This window comes from Muntiacus reevesi, chromosome 15 (assembly GCF_963930625.1).
Source record: "Muntiacus reevesi chromosome 15, mMunRee1.1, whole genome shotgun sequence".
In the NCBI taxonomy this organism is placed as follows: Eukaryota; Metazoa; Chordata; class Mammalia; order Artiodactyla; family Cervidae; genus Muntiacus; species Muntiacus reevesi.
The window spans coordinates 57966815-57990503 of NC_089263.1; the positions used below are offsets into that span (position 1 = coordinate 57966815).

At 38.1% G+C, this 23689-nt stretch overlaps 1 protein-coding gene across 6 annotated transcripts in view; it reads left to right on the top strand.

The window, feature by feature from the left end:
- The window catches only part of VRK1 (VRK serine/threonine kinase 1), a 79359-nt gene extending 57012 nt beyond the window's left edge, over window positions 1–22347 (top strand). For 5 of the 6 annotated variants that reach the window (XM_065906618.1, XM_065906621.1, XM_065906616.1 and 2 more), the window contains 3 exons: window positions 1708–1886; window positions 17288–17378; window positions 21949–22347. In XM_065906618.1, coding sequence (XP_065762690.1) covers window positions 1708–1886; window positions 17288–17378; window positions 21949–21980 — 302 coding nt within the window. In that variant the 3' untranslated portion in view covers window positions 21981–22347. The remainder of the gene's footprint in view (window positions 1–1707; window positions 1887–17287; window positions 17379–21948) is intronic. The other variant, XM_065906617.1, reaches the window with a different exon arrangement.
- Window positions 22348–23689: the final 1342 nt, after the last annotated feature.

The window sequence follows — 23689 nt, forward strand, 5'->3', positions numbered from 1 at the left end:
TAAGTCCTCTGGCACCTTTTCTTCTTTAAACTTGACTTTGCTGTTTTGCTTGATCCTTTGTATATTTGTACACTTTAGAATCACCTTCTCAGTTCCCACACATATCCTCTCCCTCTGCAATGTGCTGAAGTTTTGAGTGGGATCGCGGGGACTCTGTCGACTAAATGGGGAGCATTGGCATCTTTATACAATCGATACTTTATAGCTTCCATTTAATTTGGTGTCAGTTTCTCTCACCTGTGTTTTATAGTTTTCATTTGGAAAAAATCTTGCCCATCTTTCATGATATTGTAGGTATTTGATGCTTTTTGATGCTGTTGTATGTGATATGTTTTTATTACTTTTCTAATTGCTTGTTGCTGGTGTATAGAAGAAAAATAGGTTTTTAAATACTTTATATCCTGTGATCTTGTTAAATTTACACACTGGTTAGAAGTTTTTTGGTAGATTTCTTAGGATTTTCTGCAGACACTCGCGTGCCTGTGAATAAACTTCTACATCTTCCATTCCGCTCAGTGCCTGCTGTCTGTTTCCTTGCCTTACTGGACCAGCTGGAAACTGCAGGACTTTCAGGCAGCACAGGCGTGGTGCAGATGGACGTCCTTGCTGGTTTCTTCTCTCAGAGGGAGGTCTTCAGTATTTTACTACACTTGGTGATGTTTGCTTTAGGTTTTCTGTAGATCCCCTTTATCAGATTAAGAAAGTTGAAAGGATGGATTTTCATTTCTTTTTTCTCAGGTACCCAAGTATTTAGAATCATGCTTGACATGTGGTGGATACTTAAAATGTCTGAATGAATGAATGTGTGTGTAGCACTGACATGATCTCTTGATTTATTGGATGTGGGAAGAGGATTTGAGGAACTGGGAGAATGGGATTTTCTATAATTGAAACAGAGAAAACCACAGTGTGAGCAGGTTTTAGGGGTTGGTCAGGAGTTTGGATTTGGTTGGGATGTGAGATGCCAGTTACAGAGCCAGTATATGAGTCAGTGGAAGTCAGTGGATCTACAAGTCTGGAGGTAGGTGGAAAGGTTGTACTGGGCATATACACATATGAGTTATTAACCCAAAGATGGATTTTTAGATGGGTGTTGAGAGGTGTTGATCTTGACTAGTAAGATTTCTTTTTATGGGTTTGGTTCTGCCTCAGTGTACAGTAGACCTTTTATCATTCACAAGTTACTTTTTCTCTTTTATGGGACAACCAGGCCTTGCTTGTGTTTCTCTTTTTCAACCTGTTTTTTGTGTTTCATTTTTCATTTACCCAAAAAATGCAGCTGTATTCTCTAGAACTAATGGCTTCTGTGGCAAAAAAAAAAAAAAAAAAAAATTCTGGCTATGATATTTATTGTACTTAAGCACATTTTACTTCATAATATTTATTCTAGGTCCTTTTAAAAGGTAGTTTTAAAATTATATTAGTAATTATTTTTATATATATTAAAATTTTAAGCTTGTCTTCTTTCTTACTGTCACAATTAAAAGATATTTTTTGCACTGTATCTAAAAATACATTTTTTTATTTGACTTATCTGACAATTCCTGAATTCAAAAGCATACTTTCAATGAAGACGTGATAGAAAGACATATTTAACAAGCTGTATATTTGCATTCTAATGTTACTGTAGTTGTGGATCATTTTCTTAGAAGAGATAAGTATGCTGTATTTATGATAAAAACTAGAAAATAATTGTCATTCTTTTAGATGAAATTGCTAAGTACATGGAAACAGTGAAATTACTGGATTATGTTGAAAAACCTCTTTATCAAAAGCTACGAGATATTCTTTTGCAAGGACTGAAAGCTATAGGAAGCAAGGATGATGGCAAGCTGGACCTCACTATTATGGAGAATGGAAGTTTGAAAGCAAAACCAGTGGCAAAGGTGAGTTTTGTTATTGAATTTTCTTTTGGGTTTCCTGTAACTGTTTGCAACAAATATAGACAAGTAAATCAGTAGCTCAGTAAAGAAAATAGCAGATTGCTCTGCAGTTAAATATTTATCATCATTACATAAAAGCAAACTCTATGATATGGAAAAATACATAGAAGGTTTTAGAAAAAGGAGTATGTATTTCTTATGTCTGGTAGCAAGTTAAGAAATTCCCTAAAAAATTCTAACTTGGGAAACTAATATCTAGCAGGGGAATTTTGGGGTGGGGGGGGTGTTCAATTCACATACTGTCTGTCCTTTTCTGCCATGTTACCCCTTTTGGTTGATCCCATGTTTCACTTTTTCCTTGTTCATTGGTGTGGTCCAAGTATTTGCCATTTGAAAATTGGTTTTGGAAAATTATCATTTGAAAATTACATTTGAAAGTTTCCTTATCTGTTGGTGTGGTATATTTCCCATTTGAACATTATTTTGCTCTTTACAGAAATGTCACTTCATAAAGCTGTGTGTATGTATATAAGAGGATTAATTTTTTGGGAAGAAATGTTAAATAATAAACCTATGGTAGAAGTATTGTTAATTTTAATTGGAGAACGAAACGGCAACCCATGCCAGTATTCTTGCCTGGAGAATCCCATGGATAGAGGAGCCTGGCAGGCAACAGTCCTTGAGGTTGCAAAGAGTCGGACACGACTGAAGCAACTTAGCAGAAGTATTGTACAGACTTGTAGATAACCTCTGGTATTTTAAAATTTAGATTTTAAGGTATGCATTATCTTACTGGTTATTTTTAATAATTATTGATTAACTTTGTCCTTTTTTAATCTGAAATTGTGTTAGTTTTATATGAAAAAGGAAGACTACTTTTAGAAGAAAAAGATGTTTTTACATTATTGACTTTTAATTATCATTAACTGTATATTCCAGTAGATTTTTTGGAAGACTTATATTGCAAACTATGAGATAAAGAGTTAAAAACAGATTTTCTCCCTTTAAAATAAGCAGCATATTAAGTCTTTCATAATTTTTTTAATTTACAGAGGAGATAGGAATTTTGAAATTGGATCATAAATTTGACTTTTTTGGCTAATAGTAGATTTCTTTATAATTTCATCACAGAATCTGGAATTATACATATACATCTATGTATACATCTTCTTGCTTTCATAAATTTTGTCTCAATTGCACCTACTCCATTTTTGTGGTCAATGACCACGAGGAAAACCATATCCAGTTTTATGTGAAGAGGATAAATTGAAGGCTGAGTGGAATTTTTCAGGAAAGTGGTAAACTTAGAACTTGCATATATGTATAAATATACAGCTCACATCTTGCTCAGGACAGATTTTTGTGCATTAATATTTATAGCTGGCTTCTGTAGTGTTTTGCTCTAAAATTTTGCTGATTGAAAAATAAAGATCTCTGTTGTCCTGAGAACTTGTCCAGTGCCATCTCCCTTCCCTTTGCAAATCACTGTTGTTTGTAACTACATGCTGGAGAAAATTTCGTTTCCCCAGGTTGGCTGACTTTACAGCTGAATAGGTCAGTCTGCTGCAGAGCTAACATCTGTGACCTTATAATTCTCTTGTGTCCTTGGATAGTTCAGAAAGCTGGAAATTTCTTGTTAGATCATCCCCTCCATGAATAAAGCTTCATTTAGGGGAAGAACATGAATAAAAAGCCGAACTGTTAGGTTTCCTTCATTGGCTTGCTGCCTTTCCCCCCACCCCCCCACCTCAGAACTGGCACGGGACTGTTTTTGTATTAAAAAGAAATTAGTCAAAGTTAAGATTAGGTAAGATCCTGAAGCTGCTTGTTAGGCATTTAACTGTAGATTAATTGTTGATTTTGTTAGCCTTTTGTTTTTTATTTGTAAAGTGAAAGAGTTATTTTTTGTTTTTAAGCATCAGAACACTTTCTTCAAATAAATTGTAAATATACCACATCTAAAACAGATAAAAGCAGAGCTTCATCCAACTTTTGAGTCTGAGGACTTCCAACAAGAGAAAGCTTTCTTCTCTGAGAAATTAGTATATCCCATCTCTTTTTTTAGGAATGTGTATTTAGTTGAAATTCCTCTTTTCTTTTTTTGCTTTGGTTTTCAGAATTTCAGAGAATTTCAGAGTTGAGTATAATGCTTCGTCATAGAAACTGTATTAATCCTTATAATTGCATATTTATTTATTCTTTTCCTCTGTCATAGTTTTTTTAAACACTTAAATAAAAGTGTACATTCTTTGTATTTAGGACACTTAAATCTCTGAAAGGGATGAGTTTAACCAGTTCTATGTATATTTCTCTTTATATTCCTAAGAGATAAGGGTTTAAAAAAAAAATCTGTAAAAATTGATCAGCAGTGAAATGAAGCAAGGCTTCTATCTAGTTTTTTACAGCCATGCTTGATTGTGGTACAGTATATTTGGAAACTAGTGAAACATGAATGTATCCACTTGGAACTGTTTTTGGTCTCAGTAACCTAAGGGTACTATTTAAAGAACAGAATTTGGGTTTGACATAAAGCTGAAGTAGAAAGATACTAAGTATTAGTTTCTCCTTAAAAAGTACTGCAGCCAAAGATTTCAACTGTTGATTAGAACTTGACACTTAGAATCTGTCAGTATAGTTCCAACAGTTATTGGATTCACTGTGTACTCTTAAAATCACTGTTCAGCAATTACGTGTAAGGTCTAATTTATGTACCTGATCTTGGCTAGGTCCCTGGGGCTACAGGGATCAATAACATGTAGTTCTGTCCTTAAAGAATTTCTCCCTGTCCCATCTGGGTTTAGAACAGCTTAATTTACTGGAAAGAACTCAGCAAGTTAAAAGACATTAATACCTCGATTAGCTATTTTTTTTTTTATAAGGTTTTGATTAAGTTGCTTGTCCAAGCCAACGAAAAGAGCTGTTCATTAGAATCTCTTGAGTCTCATCCCTGGAGATCTGCTGACTAGGTCTAGAGCATGGCCCTGCAATTTGTATTTTTTTTTTTCCAAGCAATATTATATTGTTGCTCCCTGTACATGATGTCCAAGTACCCTTTTTTCTAGTTTCCAATTTTTTGTTTTTCTAAGTTATGTTATGCTAGTTGACCTTTCCATAGTTCCTCTGAAAAATCATTAACCATTGTTAAAGAAATAATAAATTCCTGCTGGCACTCAGCCTGGAACATGGTACGGAGAACTGAACTAGAGCAAAAAAAGGTCTTCAAGCTCCCATCAGTGGTCTGCAGCTGCTCTTGTGGACAACTTCCTGTCTCTTTGAGGTGACCACACCTCAGCATCATTAAATTTACACCGTGTAGCCTAAAATTGAAGTCAGATTGCTCCAAATATACCATCTAAATTTGGTGAAGGTCTGTCTAGCTGTTTTTGTATGATAGAATAGCAGAAAGTGAAGTTGCTCAGTCGTGTCCAGCTCTTTGCGACCCCATGAACTGGGGCCTACCAGGCTTCTCCATCCATGGGATTTTCCAGGCAAGGATACTGGAGAGGGTTGCCATTTCCTTCTCCAGGAGATCTTCCCGACCCAGGGATTGAACCCGGGTCTCCCGCACTGTAGGCAGACGAATAGCAGAAACTGTATTTTAACTATATAAATTTAGATTGTTGCAGTTGATACATTTCTTTGGTTTTTAATGGTAGTTTGCTCTTAAAGCTATATCTAAATGGATTTGGTGTTTACTAAGAATTCCTTTTCCTATAAATGCCATTCAGTTCAGTCACTGAGTCGTGTCCAGCTCTTTGCAACCTCATAGGCAGCAGCACGCCAGACTTCCCTGTTCATCACCAACTCCCAGACCTTGCTCAAACTCAAGTCCATTCAGTCGGTGATGCCATCCAACCACCTCATCCTCTGTTGTCTCCTTTTCCTCATCCCTTCTGTTTTTTCCAGCGCCAGGGTCTTTTCTAAGGAGTCAGTTCTTCACATCAGGTGGCCAATGTATTGGAGCTTCAATTTCAGCATCAGTCTTTGCAGTGAATATTCAGGAATGATTTTCTTTAGGATTGACTGATTTCATCTCCTTGCTGTTCAAGGGACTCTCAAGAGTCTTCTCCAGCACCACAGTTCAGAAGCATCAATTCTTCAGTGCTCAGCCTTCTTTATGGTTCAACTCTCACATCCACACATGACTACTGGTAAAACCAAAGCTTTGACTAGATGGACCTTTGTCAGCAAAGTAAGGTCTTTGCTCTTTAATATGCAGTCTAGGTTTGTTCTGATAACTTTTCTTCCAAAGAGCAAGTGTCTTTTCATTTCATGGCTGCAGTCACCATCTGCAGTGATTTGGAAGCCCAAGAAAATAAAGTCTGTCACCATTTCCATGGTTTCCCCATCTATTTGCCATGAAGTGGTCGGACCAGATGCCGTGATCCTAGTTTTCTGAATGTCGAGTTTTAAGCCAATTTTTTCATTCTTCTCTTTCACTTTCATCAGGAGGCTCTTTAGTTCTTCACTTTCTGCCATAAGAGTGGTATCATCTGCATATCTGAGGTTGTTGATATTTCTCCCAGCAATCTTGATTCCAGCTTGTGCTTCATCCAGTCTAGCATTTCTCATGATGTATACTGCATATAAGTTAAATAAACAGGGTGACAATATACAGCCTTGACATACTCCTTTCCTGATTTGGAACCAGTTTGTTGTTCCATGTCCAGTTCTAACTATTGCTTCTTGACCTGAATACAGATTTCTCAGGAGGCAGGTCACATGGTCTGGTATTCCCATCTCTTTAAGAATTTTCCAGTTTGTTGTGATCCACACAGTCAAAGGCTTTAGCATAGTCAATGAAGCAGAAGTAGATATTCTGCTGGAATTCTCTGCTTTTTCTATGATCCAACAGATGTTGGCAATTTGATCTCTGTTTCCTCTGCCTTTTCTAAATCCAGCTTTCACATCTGAAAGTTCTCAGTTCATGTACTGTTGACGCTTAGCTTGATGAATTTTGAGCATTACTTTGCTGGCGTGTGAAATGAGTGCATTTGTACAGTAGTTTGAACATTCATTGGCATTGCCCTTTTTTGGGATTGGAATGAAAACTGACCTTTTCCAGTGCTGTGGCCCCTGCTGAGTTTTCCAAATTTGCTGGCATATTGTGTGCAGCACTTTCACAGCATCACCTTTTAGGATTTGAAATAGCTCAACTGGAATTCCATAACCTTCCCTAGCTTTGTTCATCGTGATATTTCCTAAGTCCCATTTGACTTCGCATTCCAAGATGTCTGGTCTGGCTCGAGGTGAGTGATCACACTGTCTTGGTTATCTGGGTCATTAAGATCTTTTTTGTATAGTTCTTCTGTGTATTCTTGCCACCTCTTCTTAATATCTTTTGCTTCCCTTAGGTCCATACCATTTCTGTCGTTGATAAATCAATAAATCCCATTATATCAATAAATCCCATTATTGATTTCTTTACTTTGAATATTGTCTTATTTGGATTTTGTCAAGTATCTTTGTCCCTAGTTTTTTTAAAAATCCATTAAAAATAAGTGAGATTATGATATCTGTGCAGTGAAAGTCATTCAGTCGTATCTGACTTTTTGTGCCCGCATGGACTATACAGTCCATGGAATTCTCCAGGCCGGAATACTGGAGTGGGTAGCCTTTCCCTTCTCCAGGGGATCTTTACAACTCAGGATGGAACCCAGGGCTCCCGCATTGTGGGTGGATTCTTCTCCAGCTGAGCCACCAGGGGAGCCCTGTCTGTGCAGCACAGTGCACAGATCAGTGGGAAATTTGAACTTCACAAAAGTGAACACATGCATATAAATGTCCCCTAAATCAAGATGTGGGTCATTCATTAAAATCTCTCTCAGCCGTGTACCCCTTCCTTAAGCATTACCAACATTATGACTTCTAACATTGTGAATTCATTTTGCTATTTTAAAAAACTTAGCAGTAGCACCGTATGTTTTGTATTGTACACTTTTGAGTCTTTGATTCATTTGTATTTCAAATTTCTGTGCTGTTGCAAGTAGCAAGAGTCTTTTGGTTTTTGTTCCTGTATAGCACTGTGTTATATGACTGTATGATGGTTCATTTGTTTCTGCTGCTGTTCATGGATGTGTGCATTGTTTCCAGTTTTTGGTGTTTGCAGTTATACTGTTAAAAGCACTCATAAATTCTTTTAGGAAACACGTATAATCTATTCAGGTTGGGTGTGTACACAGTAGAGTTGCCAGGGCGTAGGGTTTTGTATGCTCAGTGGCTTTAGCAGATCCTGCCAGGGCTCTTCCACTCTGCTCTGCCACCAGCAGTTTGGGAGGGTCTCAGTTGCTCACTGACACTAGTAATTGCATTATGTTAATTTTATCTACTTTGGTAGATGTTCACTAGTATTTCTTTATGGTTTTAATTTAATATCCTTGGGAATATTGATTTTGAACACCTTTTCATGTGCACATCAGTCTTGATTAACCTTTTTTTTTGTGAAGTGCATTTCACGTCCATTAAAATATGTCTGGGTTGTCTGCTTTTCTTTGATTTGCTGAGTTAAGTACTTTGTATATACACAATATACGTATTGCACATTTTTTTACAGTCTGTGGTTTTTCTTTTCACTCTCTTAATATCTCTTAACATCTTTTGATGAACAAACGTTCTTAACTTTAATGAAGCCTAATTTATCAGAGGATTTTTTTGTGTGCACATTTGTTTATGGCTAGTGCTTTGTGTATTCTAGTCTAGAAAGATTTTGTTTACTTCACAATCATTATTTTGTCAAGAAATTTTATTTTGTCTTTTTTGCTCTGGTCCGTAATTTAACAAAGTTTGATTTTGTGAATGCTGTGGATTGGTGTTTGTTTACCCTCTGGTTGTCTAGCTGATCTGAACCGTTTGCTGAAAAGATCATCATGTCCCTCGAGCAGGAAGCTGGTTCTCAGGGGGCCACCCGTGTTTGAATTGGCGTCTAGAGGCTCTGTTCCCTGCCACTGGGCTGCTCTTCTGCCTGTCTCAGTGCCACAGTGCTTGGACTACTGCTTTGTGGTAATATTTGATAGTTAACTTCTACAGATTTGTTCTTCTTTGAAATTGTCTTTCTATTTTTGGCCCTTTGACTGTACCTATAAATTTTACTAATTTCCACAAAAATACTTCTGGGATTTTGATTGAGATTGCATTGACTTTTGGGAAAAACTGACATCTTCACAATATTCTTTTCTGTTCCATGAATATGGTATACCTCTATACTTATTTAGGTGTTCTTCCACTTACCTCAGTGATGTTTGTAGTTGCATCTGACTGTGTAAGAATATACGCATCTTCCATGTCTAACTGCTTACTTAATTCTTGGTCTGTTTCTTTTGCATCATCTGTAATCATCCCAGCCTTTTCTTCATGTCATTTAGTTGTCAGCTCTGTGGTTTTTGAAATTTCTAATATACTTACAAATTCTATAATGATTATTTTTCTGCTTATTAGCTATCTGGTTTCCTCATTATTTCTTTTTTTTTAAATTTTCATCTCTCATTTCTTTAATCATTAAAATCTTTTGAGCCTCTGGTTTACTTTACAGGTTTTCTTTTTGAGGGGAGGACTATGTTTTCTTTCGCAGTGGAGTCTCCAGCAATGTACTGCATGCTATGATCTGGGAGGGCACCGTACCACAGGTACCTCAGGTGATTCTAATGGAAATGAAAAGGCAGGGAGTGGCCTCCTTGACTGCATATTAAAATCACCTGGGAGCTTTTAAGAATTTCACTGCCTGGCTTACACCCCAGACCAATTAAACCAAAAGCTATGGGAGTGGACCTAGGCCTCAGGAATTTTAGGTGATTATCTTGTGCAGGCATAACTGAGAACCACTGCCAACCAAAATTTGAGTATCTTAGTAGCTTCCGTGTGGAAAGCATTCCTTTTGCGAATAGACAAAGCAGATATTGGGCATTTAAGTCTAAGACTTTAAATAATAGCACTTATCAGCCTCATGACCAGTTTGTATTCATAGACAGTTATTCATACATGCCATGTTTTGATTTTTATGGAAGAGATAAAAAAAGGAAATTTGGCATCATATAACTGCTTTGAATGGTATGTAGGGAGATTTATTTTTGGACGTAATAAACAGATATGCTTATAAGATATGTTCAAAACTTAGATCTCAAAAGACAATATTAGACTAAGATTCCATTTTTCTGTGATATCATGACTAGTTTTTAGTAATTATGTTAAACATTTGTGTGAATTTATTTTTAATAAGGGATGAGTTTTTTACGTTATCTTTCTGTGGAAATAATAATATTGCCTATCTTGCTCATAAGATTGTTGTGTGGATTAAATGAGATTTAGAAATTGCTTAGAACAATGCTGAACACATGATAAATTAATCAGTAAATGTTAACTGCAACATTAATGCTGTTGTTTCACTGACTACATTTTCTCAAGTCTTTCTGGTGTCTGTATGTCAAGAAAATAAAGATTCAAATGAAATAATTTTTATTTGAATCGTTCAACACCTTTTGAACTAAGATCATATATCATTAAAGTTCAGTTTATGCAATTAAGTATATCGGGCAGATGTGAATGAAGACTGGCTTACATTGACTTGGTGAGTATGTGTGTTCAAGTTGATTGTTTGGAATAGTAGATAATGGGGAATGGGTAGAAGTTGATTTTGCAACAAAGACAAGATAATAATACTGTGAAATAAAGGTTCCAAAATGGAGCTCCATAACTCACTCATGTTAAAAATGGTTAAATTAATGAGTTTAAAGTTAACTTTCTTCCCTAAAGCTGTTGATTGATACTAAAGGACCAAGGCAGTTGATGTAAAGCAGAGGACTTCTGATGTCAGAGGATTCTGTATTCACCCATGTTGTTTAGGGATTAGAAATGTTGTGGCATAGATGTATTGGGGGGAGGTCAGTCTGTTTTTAATTGGAACGCTAATGCAGCCTGGTTTATCATTAAGAAACTTGTTCATGAATGCCTTGAGAGTGTTTAATTCCCCACCAGTACATAGAGAGGGTTTGGTTTTCATTGAAATATGTATTTTTATAAATATTGGCCCCTTTAGTTTGCAATATTACAGTTTCAGAGTCTTGTGCTTTTAATTCTTAGTTTGAAATTTACCCAGGGGACCTGAGAGTGCTCAGTGCTGGTTATATCAACCGTGGGTCTCCTTGGAACATTTATGTAGTACTCTGTAGTCTGTCCGTACTTTTACGTTATCTTGCATATACTTTACAGCACTGATATGAGATATATCTGCTTTCAAATGATGGAAGTGAAAATCAGAAGTTAGATGAATTGTCCAGAGCCATACAACCATTAATTATTATTATTATGCATTTATATAGTTTTTTTCCTCATAGGAACTCAAGGCACTTGAAAATCTCCTAGTGGTTTTAGATATAAAATATTAAAGACAATTAAAGCATGACTAGCTATGCATTTGCCTCTCCCTGTAAGTTGCCCTTGAAACACCGTGACTTTGCTGGAGGTTTTGACATTAATGGTACAGGCCATGGAAGCCTCAGGTCATATTGATTCCAATACAGAAGAGAGTGCTGTCATGCGTTAGTCTTTAGACCTCAGCTTGTTGAATGTCTGGACACAACTCTCAGTTGTTCAGTGATCACAAGTTCGATCACATTTGTGGTGGTTGTGATGTGAGTGAAGACAGAGTCTCAGAAAGACACTGTTGCCAGCACGGTGGGAGATGGATTTACTGTTTCCCAAAGTGCTTGCATTGGGAGATCTTGCCAGGCTGTGATTGCCGTTACTCCTTGATGAGAGTAAGTTCTCAGTTACGTAATATTCCTGAAGATCACGTGATCAGATTCAGCTTGTTCTTCAGCTCGTTATCTGCTCAGTGGCTCAGTATTTCCCAGAAGCGTGGATGACAGTAGGTCCCTAAAGCAGCTTGTTTCTAGGTCTTCAGAAGTAACACACATCTGCTCCAGATAAGCAAGTGGACGTTTATGCCTACTTTGTGAAAGTGATTTTTGTGAAAAAATGTGTTGCAATCGCGTGTGTTTGCCATCTAGATGCAAAGTTTTCACTTGTTTATTTATTCTGACAGAGTTTACAGCTGCATTGGTTTTATTTGCTAACTCATGAGTTAGCAATGATCTTTGCTGCACCATTTTCATATAATTACAGGCAGTGCTTCATTCTTCTTGGCATAAGAAGTGTGGTAGCTTGAACTGGTGAAGGACGTAGATATTCCATCTTTTGTTAGCCATGTAAGGAAAATCAGGGTTTGGCCATGTGGTGTTGCCTGTGTCATTTTACCAATGGATTAATACTCTCCAGAGTGAAATTCTATATATGTGGGATTACATTGGACTCATTTACGGGACTCTGAAATGACTTTTCTTATCAATGAAAGTGTTAGTTGCTTAGTCGTGTCCGATTCTTTGTGACCCCATGAACTGTAGCCCACCAGGCTCCTCTGGGGATTCTCCAGGCAAGGATACTAAAATGGGTTTGCCATGTCTGCCTTCCAGGGGATCTTCCCAACCCAGAGATCAAACCCAGGTCTCCCACACTGCAGTAGATTCTTTACTGTAGTTTCCATCCGAGCACCAGGGAAGCCCAAGAATATTGGAATGGGTAGCCTGTCCCTTCTCCAGGGGGTCTTGCCAACCCAGGAATCAAACTGGGATCTCCTGCATTGTAGGTGGATTCTTTACCAGCTCAGCTACCAGGGAAGCCTGGCATGCAGTAGGTGCCTAGAAAATACATGATGGGGTTCCTGCTTCTTTTCCAGTAGAATCAGGGTTACCATGGAAGGAAATTATAGCGTGTTTTATACTTATCACAGCCTGTAACACACAAACTCATTTAAAATAATAAATCACTTTGATGTATTATAACATTTAGACCATTCTTTACATTCATCTGCCCTTCACTTCAGTCACTGACTCACTTCCTAACCCACCTCCCATCTTTTCATCTCTTCTCTTCCGTTATGTCTGATCTTTTCCTACTTTTTCTCAAAACATTTCTGTAACTACTTAGTGTCCATTTACATGGGTTTTGAGGGGCTTGCGTTGTCAGCTCTTTGCTTTTATTGGAGTGGTGGACTAGTTGCTCAACAGGTGCAGACCCCCGGATACGTGCGCGTGTGTAACATGCATAATGGCAGGTGCTCTTGCCCCCAGGAGGGTCCAGGCTGGGAGGGCAGCGTGGGCAGCGGCTGGTCAGGGACACACGAATGTAAGTGCTCGCTGGCTCTCCAGGAAGGGGTCTGTTACAGTGAAAGCACCGCATTGGTAACCATCACGTCAGTCTAAGAAGTCCTGTGGAAGAAAGTTCTGATAAGAACCACGAGCTCTGAGTCCTCCTGGTCTCAGCCCCACCAGATCAAAACACAGAACAGGTTCTCCCAGCTTTCTTCTGTCCCAGCCTTAGTTTTTTCTGCCTAGATAGTGAAATTTAACGAAGATCCACTGGTTTTATAAATATTGTGGTGTAGCACATAGGTTTCTTTACGGTCATAGAAGATACATTCTGTCTTTTTCCTTTTAGTTACCACTAGTAACAAATATTCTATTTCTGGCTACTATTAAGGAATATAATAGTAATTTGTTAAGTGTCTACATTTGCCTGATGATTTCAGTGGGCTTCATCAAAGAAGTCCAATAAGATTAACTGTGTGTTGCAATGTCATGTTTGTGTATAGAGTTCTTTGACACATGTGCAATACCAAACATTTAAACATTTTAAGCTGGGCATTCTAAGTTTATATAATAAACACTTTTTTAAAATATGGTTTCCTGTGAGGAGGGGAGGGAACAGTAATTTTTAAAAAAATGTTTCTATTTCATTGCACTGTGTCTTCATCACGGTGCATGGACTTTCTCTAGTTGCAGCGAGCAGGGACTACTCTGTAGTTGCGATGCACTGGCTTCTCATTGTCATGGCTTCTCTTGTTGCAGAGCGCAGTCTGTAGGCACGCGGTTTTAGTAGTTGCAGCAGACGGGCTCAGTAGTTGTGGCTCGCAGGCCCTAGAGCACGGACTCGGTAGTTGTGGCACTTGGCCTTAGTTGCTCTGCAGCATGTGGAATCTTCCCCAACCAGGGATCAAACCCGTGTCCCCTGCATTGACAGGTGGATTCTTATCCACTGTACCACCAGGGAAGTCCCATATAATAAACATTTACGACTTTTGTAATAAGGGGGGGAGCCCGACAACAGTCCTTGAGCACGCATCTCCTTTGCTGTAACCATGAATCTGATTGGCTTCTCTTAGATGCTGCTGAAAGTATTTAGAGGTGATCTTTGGATGTTTGAGTTGGGGTGCAAAGAATTGGTCCTTGGTTTTTGTCTCTGAAGACTTTTCTTCTCTTTTCCCTTAAAACAGCTTTAAGTCTGTAACTGGCCTTCATTCATTTAGACTGTTAGTAAATTATCAGTTCAGTGCATCTAGCTGATTTGTCTTCCTGTTTTTAAATTAGAGGTGAGTAGCTGCTAATTAAGTTTTAGCCTAGCATATCTAGGCACTTCAGAATTACAGTGTGTAATGTATGCATTCATGCCCTTTGAAATAAACCTAATTTTTAAAAGATATTTTAGCCATGCTGAGTTAAAAGAAAGGTTTATCCTAAGTTTATGAATTACTCTTGTATGTCCTGCAATATTTTGGTTTTGAAAGGGACCTGTGAGACCTGATATGGAATATGTCAAAGTCAGAGCTCAGCACACTTTGTGAAGTTGCTTTCTGTTCACTGAGAACCAAATAATGCGCTCTCTGAAGCCCAGGGTGCTGTCGGGTGACACAGTGAAGCACTCGGTGATATCAGGAGAAAGAAGCTGGCAGCACACTGTCAGGAAGTTTACTATTTGCCTTGTAAAATGAGTAACATACTTAGATATTCTCTAACGTGAAGGTTGTTGTTGCATTAATTGGTCTTAGTCTGTAGACTGTTGGTCCTTTCCATCCTCACTTCATGCATTGTCAGAAGAGGTGGGCATGAGACATCCAACTGGAGTGTGGATTCATGAAATTCAGTGCTTTCCCCAGTGCATCCTGCTCAAACACAGGTGTTTCTTTTGTGGGGTGAATACTGTCTGATTTTCATGCCTCTGTAATTTACCTGCATGGGGATAAAGAAAGCTCCTACTTATTAAATAAGCTTGAAAACAAGATGAATGCACTGGGTTCTTGGGTAGAACGTACTGGATAGCTCCCTTTATAATGAGCATTTAAAAATCTGCCCTCCTAAAACTGGAAAATGCATTCTCTCCCGTATGGGAAGCAACATAGTACTGAAATATTCCTCCTTAATTTTGGTCCGAACGAACAAAAGTGTCTGTGTTTATTCCTGCCTAATGCATCACAAATCTGCTGACATGCTAACCTTGGAGTCTTGGCTGGCGTTAATCAGGCCTGTGCACCGGCAGGAGAGAGGTACCTAATGCACTCCATCAGTGCAGTTTGCATATGGAAGTTCTCACAGGGGAGCTGCCCTGTGCCAGCTGAGGGTTACCTGCCCACTGCAGTTATTGTATGTAATTATCGAACCAATCTGTTCAGCCCAGCAGGGTTTAGATGGTAATCATGAAGCAACACTTTGGAAAAGAAGGATGTAAGGCACTCTCCCCTTCTCTCATCAGTTATATGAAGTTACAGCCACTCTTCCAGCAATTTTTGAGAAGCAATACCTCCATATACAAATCTGCTAAATGAATGACTTTGAAAGTTTCTTAAGGTTTAGTCAAGATATTCTTTTTATATTTGCGACGCATTTTCTTCAGGACTGTGGCGGGTATGTCTGAGTTCTCGTCTTTCCACAGCCACCCTCAGCGTGTTTTGGGACAGTGGGATTAATTGTGATGCGTAGATAGCAGCACCTCTGACCACTGGGCGGTTTTAAGGTGCTGTCGTTTGAACAGAGTCGTGCTTTCCTGTGTCTGGAACAGAGCCCAAGGCTGCCATTAGGAAGAAGAACTGTGGCCCGTCAGCAGGCGTTATGTTCTCTCAGAGTGTGCACAGTGTGGCCTAAAGCGGGGAGAATTCTTTTTTCAACAAAGCTTAGCTAAAAACTAATTGTTAGGAAAATATAAATGAGGACCCATTGATATGTTGTGATCCAAGAAATTTGGGAGGTATCAGATGATTTTCTAAATGCTACAAACTTACTTTAGGAAGCTGAGAGAAGCTCTGAGTTCTGATGTGGATTTCAACACATTTATATTTGAGACTGCATGGGATAAAGCTGTATGAAAAATACAGTTTTCGGTTCATTACTAATGTCCTTCCATAGGTATACCTACATACAGAGATGTTACGAATTTTAGGGAGGGGATGTGTGTGTGTGTGTGTATATGTATATATATATATGATTGGAGAAGGAAATGGCAACCCACTCCAGTATTCTTTCCTGGAAAATCCCATGGGCAGAGGAGCCTCGTGGGCTACGGTTCATGAGGTCACAGAAGAATCACTTAATGACTTAGTGACTAAATAATAAAAAATGTATATAATTATGACTGATTTGTGTTGATGTGCAACAGAGGCCACCACAACATTATAATTTTCCTCCATTTAGAAAAGATAACCAGATCACTTTCTGTATACCTGAAACTAACACAATATTGTAACTTAACTGTATTTCAATAAAAAATAAGATTAAGAAAGTAAAAAAAAAGAATTTAAAAATGTTTTACACAGTATTGAACTAGTTAGAAACTATAGTTGTGATAGAAAGTAAGAAAAATAAGTTATATCAACATTTGGAAAGAATGGGTGGTGAGAGAATGTAGGCATTAGCTCCTAAGTATTAATAACACTTGACTAGAAAAGTACATAGAAAACAGGAAAGGCCTGAGAGAGTATTAAAAATCCCAACCTGTTTCTGAGATTTTAGGAGCACTGTATACTTTTAAGATTCTTCCTTTACAGTAAGGTTTAAGGCCCTCTTAAACTTAAAAAAAAAAAAACAAACCACGTTTATTGGAAGTCCAACTTATAGGGTATAACCACTGATGCAATACATGGGCCAGGTATATATTTCCCTATTAAACTAATTTACTCACCCCTGACCCCGCACACACAGTGTAAAATGGCGAAAGTAAATATTGGCTTGAGCAAGTCGTGGTACCAAATTTGTAGAACACTTTGCTTTCAAAAAGGGTTTTTGTATAATCAGTCCAGGGTGGCTAAAACATGACTTTCAATGATAAATTACATGAAGCATAAAAAGGATATGGCAAATGTGCCCATTCCCAGGCTGACTGTGTGGGTAAAGTTTCTCTTTACCGCATTTTCTCTCATCCCTCACCCCTTCCTTAGGTGACCCCCACCCATGAAGTTGTGTGTATACTCCTGTATGTTTTGGCACACCCAATCCTGTATAGATACATCTATGCTAATACCTGGTAAGCTTGTATATTTATTTAACCATTATGCCACATTTCTTTTTCTTTTATTTTTTATATGTAAGAAGAGAAAGAAAGAAGCTGAGGAAAGTGTAGAATGTAGTGTTGAAGATATGGAATGCTCGGATAAACAGACTGAAGAGGCTACACAAACCCGTAAGTTGAATGGTCTATTAGTTCTTATATAATAAACACAGGTTTCTTCCCACTGAATAAAGGGTTAACTGTTTGGGTCATACATTCTCATTGTATAATTTAAAAAAGGTAAGAGAAGGTCTTATACGCCATCTATCAGATTGTCCCTTGTTCGTGCATTGTTATTTATTCTCATCAAATTTCCAGTAATCCTGAAGTTGGGAGCAGGAGTTGGTCTCATTTTGCAGACACGGAGCCCAAGACACAGAGCATTTCCATGACCGAATGTTGGGAAAGGGGTAGACCTGGAGACCAGAACACTTATTTCTCTGGCGGCTGTCTGTCCGTCTCCCCACACTTAACCACAGAACTCTGGGCTTGAAGGGGCATGTCGGGTGAGGTGGTTAGTACATGACTTACTCCCGAGTCTGCCAGCTCTTCTGTCAGCAAGTTGGGCTGCAAGGAGTTAAAGCCTCGAGTCATCACTTTGCCAAGCTCTTTGCAGGAAGCAAGGTATAGAGTCGTTTCTTCAGAGGCTCCACGCTGGTGCTGAGAAGTGACGGCTGGAAGCGTGGCTTGCAGAAGTGAGCGTAGCAAGGCGGCACCTGCACGGGGCAGGGCGAGGCTGCACTGGGTCTGTTAGCCAGTGACCGGCCTGTGGTGTGCCGGTGCACCTGTGGGGCTTAGAGAACCGGGATGGTCCAGGGGTCAGCGGAGGTGGGTTACCTGCCCCGCTGAGGAGAGATTCAGAGCTGGCTACGGCTCCACTCTTCACCCCCGCAAATCTCTCTCCTCTCTGTCTGCCTTCTATTTGTTAGTTTGTTGGCCCTGAAATGCTTCTGATTTCTGAAAGAAAAGGCTTATTTGGGGGAAATGCCATCAAGTGTCGGCGCCCTGTAGAGCCAGGCCAGCGCTGTGTCTTCCCTTCCCTTTGACAAGCAGCCCTGGTGCGTGTTTGTGGACGGCAGAAACTGAGAGAGAGGCACCTTCACCCTGATTTTACCACCATTTTCTTCATTGTACATTGTGGGTAGTTCGTCCTTAGGCTTATCTGAACTTACCCGAGAGAATTCTTGAGACATCCGAAGAGGGAGTGTATAACATCACTCTGGAAGCTAAAGGCTTTGAAACGGTGCCTCTCACCTTTCTGCCGCCGTCTTCCATTCCCTCCTGCCTTTGTTTCCCCCTCCTCCCCTGTCTTGTCCATTTTGTTACTAGGAAGTGAGGAGTCCCGGGGAGCAACACAGGGAAGTATGTCTCAGCCAGAGGCTAGTGGCGACAGCTATGGTGGTGACTGGGAGCCAAATTAAGGAACATTTATAATGATCGAGCAATATTTTTACCTAAAGAAATCCCTTACATTTAAAACAGGCAGTTTTAGTTTAGGAGAGGGCCTGCGTTGTTGTAGTGAGGTTGATACCCATGTAGACCGAGGCCAGTTCCTAGCTGTGCCGGGGAAGCCTCCTGCCTCCCTTCATGCAGAGGATCGTTAGTTCTCTGAACTTTGCTTAATGAACGTCTGAGATATTTGTTTTGTTGCTGATTTTCAGTTTGACTGTAATTATGAAAAGTGTTTTTTATACCTAAAATTTTAATTTAAGATCCTTATACTGATGGCTTTTTACTATAAAAAAAATATATTAGTATCTTTGTTTTATTTATTAATGACAAAAGAGAATAGACTCCATAACTAATTTAAGAATAATCCAGATTTTTTTTGATGTTAAAAAAGTGAAGATAATAGATTCTCTTTTATTCATATAAACTCTGAATTGCTTTAATTAAATGTTATTTTCCCATTGTAATTCTTTTTCTCCATTAAAATATAAGGCTGGTTAAGGTATTTTGCTATCTAAATATTCATAAATGAGAGAAATTTTACCTGAGATAGTAACATGTTCTTACTTCTTGCAAAGAAAAAAAAACCATCCAGGGGTTCATGAAAATGTATGTATGTGTATTCATCAATTTAAAGTAACTTGAAGGAGAAGGCACATTATTACATTTGAATTTTTTAAAGAAATACATAATACGATTCAGTGAATTCTGTGTTTCTAGAGCTTTAAGATTTTGTGTAAGAAACATGTTTCAAGAATGGTTACCTCTAACAGCTGCTTTAGAAATGTCAGTTTCTTCATTAACAATTTTATTTTCAAACACAATTTATGGTTTACAATATGGTAAGAGATTTTTCTCACTGTGTGATCTTTCAGAATGCTGTGCCTAGCAAAATGGGAGCAACTTTCCTTTAATATCTATTTAGACCATTTTAAAAATGTGTATAATTTTCTTGATACACCTAAACTCATTTTGACTAGCTGGGGGTCTATTGTGTAAGAACACTTTCTGAAAGCTTTCAAAATGTGTATTGTGTAGGTTTTCTTGAAGAAAGAGAGGGGGTGACGGGGTGGTTTTCAGGAAGAACAGAGGCCTCTAATCCTTTTATTTTTATGCAAGGCATAATTTTTACCAATTGAGGAAATTTGGTAATTTGCTGCAAGTAATTTTTTTCCCCCACAAAATGATAAACCTTTAAAAAACCACATGTATTCTGGCATTTCAAAACCATGCCAATATTTCAGAATTGCACTAAAAGTTAGTTAATATAGCCATGATATTTATGGCTAGTCTACTTTGTCCCTACTGTTCATACACTAGACTACTCAACAGCCTACTCTTGGTAATGGTATTTTTGAAGTACCTTGAATTTTGGACTATTCCTGAGGTTCTTTGAGGAAAGCATGACATGTTTACCCCTTGAAGAGTTATGGTCTAGTAAAGGAAGAGATATTTCTAAGGCACCTTGCAAAGAAATTTCCCACTTTTTTTCCCCTTCTGCATCATGAAGAGTATCCCAATCTTGTATATTTAAGTTTTCAAATATTAAATTTTACACATTAGTCTTATGATTGGGCCTTTTACCCATAGTAAAATATTAAGAAAGTGAGTATATATTTTAAAGGGATTGGAGGAGAAATAGGTTTTTTCCTGCAACAGTCAGAATTGATTATTAGGAAACATTTTGGATTGATACCTGTAGCAAGGTGTCTTAAGTTGCATAATACTTATTATAGAATAAATTCCAGGTGGTGATGGCATTTTTAGTTGCAATGAAAAACTTCAAATTGAATGGGAATAAGCAGCAGTGGTATTTAATCTAAGAGTAGAATGTCAAATTAGGACATTAATGAGAAAGTAGTTATAATTGTTAACTCTAGTGTCCTTTGTAATGTGGCAGTAGATTCAGATTTTATTGAGGGAGATGTATTCCCTTTGACCTTGATTTTGTGGTATTCTATTATGCCAGTTTCAGACAATGACAGCGGTCTCAGTTTTCTATGCAAAATTAATTTCAAAGTTGTTATAGTAAAAACCTAAAAATCTGCCATGGGATATTTTTAAAAGAAGCCTGTATCACAAAAATTGAAGAAAAACTCTTAAGCCCACCATAGTATGTAGGCTGAGCACTATGAGTGGTGGTGAAAAAAAAGGCATTTATATAAGATTGAAGTTTGCATGATTTGAAATGTATGGCAACTGAATAGAAACTAGAACCTGGAAAAATTAAAAAAAAAAAAAACAACCAACTGATCTTCCAATTAAGTACCTAAATAAACCTATAATCAGAGAGCCTTTAGAAACTGTGATTAGACACGTGTGGTAGATATTTTGTCCCAGATTCAAAGGATGTTTTGTTCACTTCAGAAAAGAAGTATTGATCTCTTTGTTGTTCCGTGCGCTCATTGATCACTTGTGGGCCCCTTGCCGCCCTCGCCCGGTCCCGCTGCTCTCTCCTGGCGGAAGGCCGCCCGAGGCCTGGGAGGCACACTCCGCCCGCCAGCACGGGCGGCTGCGATGGGGCCGGGCTCGTCCTCTGGCCTCTGCTGTGTGCTCTGCTGTGCTCGAGGTGGAGGGGCCTCGGGTGTAGGGGCCCAGAGTCTCCTTGGGGAGGCGGATCCGCGTGCCCTGGGTAAAGAAGCGCTGGTTTCTCCCAGCCGAGGAGCTGTCCGGAGGCACGCAGGCCAGTGTCAGATGTGATGCTTTTCTAGAAGGCGACTGGGTTGGGATCTACTTAATCCCTAGTGGACAAGACTTCGCATTTCAGAATAGCCCACTGCTCTCCTGCCTGAAGAGTAGAGGGAGCAGGCTTTAAAAAGCAACGCATCTAGGCAAAATTCCTGGCTTTTCATAATATGCAACTCAGTGCTTTCCCCCAAGGAACACCTGTCTCGTTGGTATAATTTATATTAGGAGTTAATGTTTTAAATTGTGCAATAAAAATTTGGGGGAGAAATAGTTCATGACCAGTGTAAATGGGGTATATTTTACCAGTGGATGCATTCTCATATGACCTCAAAGTAGAAGGTGGACTTTGTTAGCTTGTCTTTTGACGCACTAAAAAATGACACAATTTCCTGAGATTTTCAGGGTATTAAGTTATAAATTGGTGTGTGAATTTCATCTCCACAATTTATCGTAGTCAGTTAGATTTTAAATATTAGTAACTGTATATGGAAATACCTATATATCTGTTATTTTGCTTTTGTAAATTAATGATTAATGATTTAAATCTCTTTGTTTTCTCTTCAAGGTTCAAAAACCAGAAAGAGGGTCCAGAAGTAAATACTGTGAACTGGCTTTTCTTTTCTTCCTTTCATTTGGTTTTCCTCCTTTCAATTTGACCTTTTCCTCTTTTTCTGTATTAAGTGTTTTATTTTCATGTGAGTCTTATGGAAATGGGGGTAACAATGAAGTACCTATGTGTTTGAAAAGCAGACTTTTTTTAATTAAATAAATACTTTATACAATTTATTAAAGCCTAATTTATAAAATTTAACAATTTTAAGGTTTTATCCTTTCAGTTGTCCCATGCAGTTTGTTTGCACTTTTTAATTGTTGTATGTTTTCCAGAGTATAAATGTCTGACAAAAGCCTTACTTTTAAGGAAATACACAACTTAAAATAAAGGTCTTTTCTTGCTTGATACAAATACACAGTTTGTTGTGACCATAAGATTTTAGTTTGTATTGATTTTATTCAGTTTCGCAAGCATTTATTAATCACCTGCTATATGAAATGAGAGGTACAAAAAGAAGGGAAAGGATTATGGAAGAAAACAGTAAGTATATCAGTGAGAAATGAAATATGTATTTGAAAGATTACATGAGAGTTAGTTAAGTGTGCAAGCTGTATGATAAGAAAAGAGTTACTGCATGGTGGCATGATCAAAGATTTTATAGACTGGCTTCCTTTAAGGAAATACTGTCAAATATATACATATGACTTATTGTTCATTTACAGGAGATTATTTTTCTTATAAGTTTTTTATTTTTTGTAGCGTTATATTTGTACAGAAAACCAAACACTTCAGAGTTTTAAGTGATTAGAAATTTTAAAATGTGAACTTTTTATAGTTGCATTAGAAATAAAGCTTGGAATTTAAACATAAACAATTTCAAGATTGACTTCATTAGAGAAATTGGAATCGGATTGGATTTTCTAAGGGTGGTATGCCTTACGACTTGTAACCTATACAGTGTTTTTAGATGGTCTTTTATTTAAATTTTTAAGCACTTATTTAATATGTATTCAGAATATAAATAGCACATTAAACTGGCAATTTCTCTTAGGACAAGGCTAAAGTAGGTATTAGAGTTTTTTCAAAGAGTTGATCTGAAGAAAATATTAACTAAATAATAGTACAGGTGGATGTAGACATACTAGAAATTGTTAGGGTTGTACCAGGTTTGAGCCACTCCGAGACAACACAAAGACTTTACCCTTTGCTCTCCAATGTGGGTATTTAGTTGTCACACAAAGCGTTTTTCACTGTGGAGGTTGGATATTGAAATATGCAAAGCAGATCTGCAACTTTCCTTTGAAGGTTAATCTTTTAAATGCCTCCTGAAGTTCTTGGGCTCTGTGTCTTTACAGAATAGAGAACTAGATTTTGGGCAGAACCGCCTCCAGTTTTCTGTAGAGTGCTGGATTTTAGTACTCATCAGTGCTATGGACTCAAGTTTATTTGTAACACCTAAAATCAACTCTCGAGTTCTGTTTCAAACACATTGACGCTTAAAATAGGATAAAATGTGTGTGGCGTGTTTTTGTGTATATGCCTTAGCCTTTTTTATTTTTCAAAACACAAAAACATAGCAAAAACCTGTTGGTTAAATATTAAGAAAACAAATATTTCCTCACATATTGTTTCTAACAAGTGCTGGCATTTTCTCGAATGCTACTCTATTGGCAAGGCTGCAGAAATGAAAACCCAGTAGCCGCAGTAGCCAGTTTGATTCCTCGGCTACATCCCCTCGTTCTGCTGGTCTTCT